Source organism: Pelobates fuscus, chromosome 1 (genome assembly GCF_036172605.1).
Source record: "Pelobates fuscus isolate aPelFus1 chromosome 1, aPelFus1.pri, whole genome shotgun sequence".
NCBI lineage: Eukaryota > Metazoa > Chordata > Amphibia > Anura > Pelobatidae > Pelobates > Pelobates fuscus.
The window spans coordinates 307363681-307369672 of record NC_086317.1 but is presented as its reverse complement, the minus strand read 5'-3'; the positions used below and the strand labels follow the sequence as shown (position 1 = coordinate 307369672).

The 5992-nt window shown below is 39.9% G+C and overlaps 1 protein-coding gene across 1 annotated transcript; it reads right to left on the bottom strand.

The window, feature by feature from the left end:
- Positions 1-238: 238 nt before the first annotated feature.
- Positions 239-5318, bottom strand: RPL31 (ribosomal protein L31). Its single transcript, XM_063458438.1, has 5 exons — positions 5234-5318; positions 4638-4746; positions 3401-3526; positions 3144-3256; positions 239-307 (listed from the first exon to the last, which is right to left on the bottom strand). The coding sequence occupies exons 2-5, from the start codon at positions 4742-4744 to the stop codon at positions 276-278; spliced, it is 378 nt and encodes a 125-aa protein (XP_063314508.1). The 5' UTR covers positions 4745-4746; positions 5234-5318; the 3' UTR covers positions 239-275.
- Between the last annotated feature and the right edge of the window lie 674 nt (positions 5319-5992).

Genomic DNA, 5992 nt, shown 5'->3' with positions numbered 1-5992 from the left:
GAAAAAAAAACAAATAATTTTCAACTTTGGCTTTAAATCTATAGTTGTGTCTATACTCCACAATTCTGAGTTTAGCGAATAGACCCTCTGATAAAAAGAAAACATGGGTCATTATAATGCAGAATTTAGCTCTATGTTTAGAAGGAACAAAGGTTACTAAAAATGTGCAGTACTAAATGCAGTGCAGTGTCTTAAGACACAAATTTACATTGAATATTAAAACAAAAACACCAATTACTCTGTTTTAAGATTTTATTATAACAGCAAAAAGCAATTTAGTTTTCATCCACATTGACGGTCTGTAATCCTACAAAAAAAAAAGAAAAAAGTTAATATTTTTTAAACCACACAATTACACTATTTAGAAGAGCAAAATGTAAATGCAATATAGAGTCATTTCTTAAAATGTAATGACATAGTGCTTGTCTCCCCAAGGAGACTGAGCCTGCTGCTTATGAGTACAAGTTATGAATTAGCACTTACATGGTCGCCAATATGAACTAGGACAAGATTTGTTCGCTATGCGGAGATATAAAACAATTACCCGAGAACTATAACCAGGTAATATATATCTAGTAAATTGAACAACTAAGCTATGAAACTGGTTGCAAGAAAACATTACCTAGATACTTCTGCAGAATAAAATGCATAATACTGTTAGACCGGAAAACAATAGCTGGAAATACTAATTTTAACTATCAGTTCTACAATCCAGGGTCCGTATATCTTAGTGGTAATCTCAATACCACCACATGCCTTTATATATTATTTTACTTCCTTGCACTGTAACTCAATATCAAAATTTGTTCTCCTCTGTCCCTGAATGTCTGTAGTTTGCCTTTCACTGGTATTCTTTTACTGATTGATTGTGGGTAAATTAGCTAGTCAACGGAAATAGAACCTTCCTTAAAAAGGTAAAGCCTTTCACATTTAATATAATCTTCAAATAATCTAAGAAAACAACTGCAGAGTAATAAATGAACATGCATTTAAAACGTGCATAGCCAGTGTTTGAGATATATAGCTTAGCCACAGTTACATTCAAACTTAACGGGCGAGACCGCTCAATACACCGACAGCAGTCATACCAACATCCAAAAAAACTGGTAGTGTCTGGTCTTCTAATGAATAAAACAGTTCTTGCAAGCATGCCATATGCTTTATTAACATAACTCCAATCTCCTCTTAATGTAAACAGACACCAATAGGTTATACACTAAAGTGTGACTTAAAAGTGAATTAAAACTGAAATTAGCTTTATTTTCAAGTTGGTATTTTGAGTTAAGTTTTGAAATCCACTTTGAATTTATGACAATTCACACTGTGATAACCTTGTTAATAAAACAGAGCACAAATATATCTAGATTCCACAGATACAGAGGTGTTCCACTTTCATTTCTTAAAGGGACAATGTGGGCACCTAGACCACTTCAGCTCATTGAAGTGATCTGGCTGCCAACTCCCAAGACCCTTAACACTGCAAGTGTAATTATTGCAGTTTTTATGTAATAATCACCTTGCAGGGTTAAGTCCTCCTCTAGTGGCTGTCTACCAGAGAGCCACTACAGTGACTTCCGGCCATCTAAATGACGCTGGAAATCCTCATGCTATGCACGAGGATCTCCAACGTCGCCGGAATTCCCATAGGAAACCATCCTTGCACTGGAGAATCATTTTAAAGCAGCTCTGTCATTCAGACGTAAAAAAAAAAATTGTATTTCATAACTATTTTAAATTAACAAAATGGACACATTTTTCACGCTTTCCACTACCACATGTTAAAAGAACACTATAGGGTCAGGAACACAACACATGTATTCCTGACCCTATAGTGCTAAACACACCATTAACGTGGCTTGCCCCCACTTCCCGACCAAGGACGTATCAGATACGTCCGACAAAAAAAACGGTCTTTAAGGATCGCATGCAGAGCGTGGGGACGCTGAACGGCAGAGCTGCCTACTGTGCAGCATTGAGCCAGGAAGCACCTCCAGTAGCCATCTGAGGAGTAAACACTGCCTTTTCAATGAGCTGTAGTTGTTATGCTGCCAAGAGTGCATATTAAAAAAATAAAATTGTCACCATGAGTGCGCAGCAGTGATCGCAAAGTAGTCTGCTAGTGGCTAAGCCTCCATACCTACTACAAATGTTAAAAGACCCACCAATGGGCAGCATATATGCTTTATATTAGAGCATATGAATTCCGCCACAGTAGATAAAATAATATCTCAAAAGGTTCCCCATACTACAGAGTTATTACCACTAAAGAATAAACGGTTCAGTATAGCCAACAATAGAAAGCCATGGAAAAACAAAAACCACAATACCTTGACGCGAAGTGTATTTAACATTTTCTTGACCAGTAACCCCCCCACCCTCCAAAAAAAAAAAACGTATACAGATATTCCGGTTGATTTTAGCAAGCTACTTTAACGGGTGCTCCTTCAGGGTGTGAGTGTGCCCAGAAGGGTTTCCAAATGAAAAACATAAAAACACCATACACATTTCAGCCAAATGAAAGAAAGTCATAACTAAGCTGAGAAACATTGCTACAAGATCCTGATCTGCGGTGCTAAAATATTATATCATACAAAAAACAAAAATACTCACTTCTACAAGCAATATAACCACACCAGGCAAAAGCAAGTTTAACATGTCTAAACCTGTAACTCATGAGCGCCACAATCTTCTTCCAGTGCGCAAGAGTACACCATTGCAGTCTATCGAGCAGGGTAAATCCCCAGATGTTTTAGAACTACAACTCCCATGAGGCTTTGCATACATTTAGAATGACAAAGCATTATGGAAGCTGTAGTTCTAAAACATCTGGGGATCTACCTTTCGGGCAATCCTGCTATAGAGGACACCAGGATACCGCGGGATCCTCTATAGATGGAGCTACTTCCCTGCTTCAGTCACTGGAGGCTGCTGTGGGATTGACAATTCTAGCTGGCGGTAGCTCTGTCAGGTATCCATAAGTGTAGGAAAAATACGGAGACAAAATAGCACCTATTTTGTCTGGGTTGGAATTTCAGTGAAATCCCAACAGTCAATAGGAATTTTTCATAAAGATTTTGTCTTTATGAATATACTAATTTTGCAGGAGGGTGAAATAGCAGTGCCACTTTAAGAAAAGGCCTTACCTTTGTAAGTTGTGACTGGCACATATGTGACCAATGTGTATAGCTTGTTAGGAGAATCTTCATCCTCGTTACGTTTTCGGGACAAACGCACACGGATACGATATGGAACATTTCTAGAAGTAAACACAAAATTAATACATTTGTACTATAATTCAGTCTACAGATTACAACATTTTTCACCTCATCTACTCATTAAATACAGTCTATGTAAAGCAATCCAATGCCATATATAGATAGATCACAATCTTGAAACTTACCTAATGCCTTTGGCCCAGACAGCTTTGTTTAGCCTTGTGTCAATACGCACATCAGGAGTACGCATCTCCTTCACAGCAAATTTGCGTATCTCCTTCAGAGCCCTTGGTGCACGTTTCTTGAAACCACTGAAAGAAAAGAGAAAGAAAAACCATTAAAAAAAAATAAAATTAATGTTTCCGACAGTAGTAGTCTTGACATATTTTTGTATTAGATGAAGCAAAAAGTAAATTAACCAAAATAATTAGCCAATGAGAAATAAGCACTTAATTTAAACTTTTAATGTGGACAATCAGTTAAAGAGATAGATTAATTAATCTGGGGTCTCCTAAATATGGCACATATACATTATGGACTACACCAATATGCATAAAATCTAGCAAAACCTTTGCCGCACTTCTGTATAGTGGACAACTTCACAGTCCTATGACGTCTCCTACATCTACAGAGAAATGCTGTCCAAGTACATGCATGTTTCTTGAATTCTTTTAACAGTGCTGTCCATATTAAACCAACATCCTATGGCTGGCAAGGCCTGTACATTAAACAAAATAATTAGCTAGCTAGAGATCCCCCTCCTTTTTAATTTTATTAATTGCCAATGCTGCAACCAAATTTGGTAGTGCAAAAATCTCATGTTAGCTCCACTTTAACCCCTTAAGGACACATGACGTGTGACATGTCATGATTCCCTTTTATTCTAGAAGTTTGGTCCTTAAGGGGTTAAAGTATCCTGTTTTATTCTACAAATAATTAAACACAAATCACTTTGTCCAAATATCTATGCATGTAGACTTGCAGTTATGAAAATTATCAATTACCCACTTAATTTGAGGGTAGAAATTAAAATGTTTTACGCATCTCTGAGCTGATTACTGTATTCCTTTGAAGGGCTAGTCCAAGCACCATGGCCACTTCATTACTTAATCCTTTCTAATCTAATTGGAAAACAAATCATTCAAGTAACAGGCGCTAGAAATAGTTTTGTTTTTTTATATAAATAGTGCCTTTTAAGGAAAGTTGGAAAATAAGTAATACGTAAAATAAGTGCACAAACAATACATAATAATGCAAAGGACAGCGTGAGAAGTTATGGGAGTCAAGATGGACTTGTCAACTCTGAGACGGGAGGCTGAACATAGCACTAAGAGGTAATAAGGCAGTAGCATGCGGGAGAGTATGTTGGTAACACACACACACACACACACAAAAAAACAAGATGATACGATAGAGACTCACATTCCATGGATTCTCTTGTGAATATTAATGGTGTATTCCCTGGTTACCACCTCATTGATGGCAGAACGGCCTTTCTTCTTCTCACCACCCTTCTTTGCTGGGGCCATCTCTGTAATCACACCAATGACAGCAGGGATAAATACACTTACACACAAACAAAATTCCCAATACAATGCCACCCTCCCCAACAAAATTAGAGTTTTAGTATTTACTAGAGTTTTAAATAAAATCTTGGACGGAAATACAAACTTTATTGTTTTTAAGGCAACACATTACTATGTAAGGCAGCTAAGCTACCGGTATACACTCTCTGGCTGACTCGGCTCCAAGCCCAGGGAGCATGCAATGCCCATCACTGCACCGGGCACTGGGAGCCGGCAGCACCATGGCTGGGGCCTGGGGAGACCAGGTTTCCGGTGTCCCGGATAAACATCGCCAAATAGTCTCTGCAGCCCGGCCATAACCCGTCAATACAGGCCGCGGTGGCATGGCCAGCCTCCCCTGCATTGCTACCGGCAGCACAGGCTGGGCTGACAGCGAGAGAGAGGGAGGATGGAGAGCGATGGTGACGGAGGGCCGGGGAAACGCGTACTCACTCTCCTAGGGACGATGTCGAAAAGGAAGGAGAAAGGGATTGTGGGTCAGGGGTAAACAGCACAGCCGAGACAACACTTCCGGGTCAACGACGTAATCACGTAGGAGTTACGTACGAGGGCGACGCTCTGAGCGGTTGCTATAGAGATGACGTGCTGCAGAGAATGTGGTTGCTATGTATCGCTGTCTCCCCGCAGTTTTCTAATGGGAAAAGACGAAGCCATTTAGTTGGGAATGTCGAAGGGCAGCCCTGCCGACAGCTGTCACTGGGACCATTACTCCCACAATGCCCTACTCCATGGAGGGTGGCAGAGAATTCTGGGAGTTGTAGTCCAACTTTGAGCCCCAGAAGCACCATCTCCATGTGTTCCAGGCTACATACTCGGCCTGCATGCTAGTGGATAGTACATGGAGAGTGCTGGTTGCTATGTTTACCCATTAATACATGGTAACATTAACTATGTGATTTAAAGGAACACACACAGCACCATAACTACAACAGCATGCCCAGGGATATTCCCATTGTCAGCAGTCAGGCTGTTTTAGAACACTTTGACTTCTTTCCTGGCATTGAGAGGCGCCTCTCATACCTCTTCTACTAATGATGGAGGGCTGACATTCTCAGCAATTGTGTTAGCCCTGCACTGCAGGTCTTAGGTCAGGGGAGCTAATGGCTTCTCTTAGAAGGAGCTTCGACTCTCAGGGAAGATGTGGTGGAGGCGGGTTACTATTATATTGGAATTATTTGGTTGGAAAATACA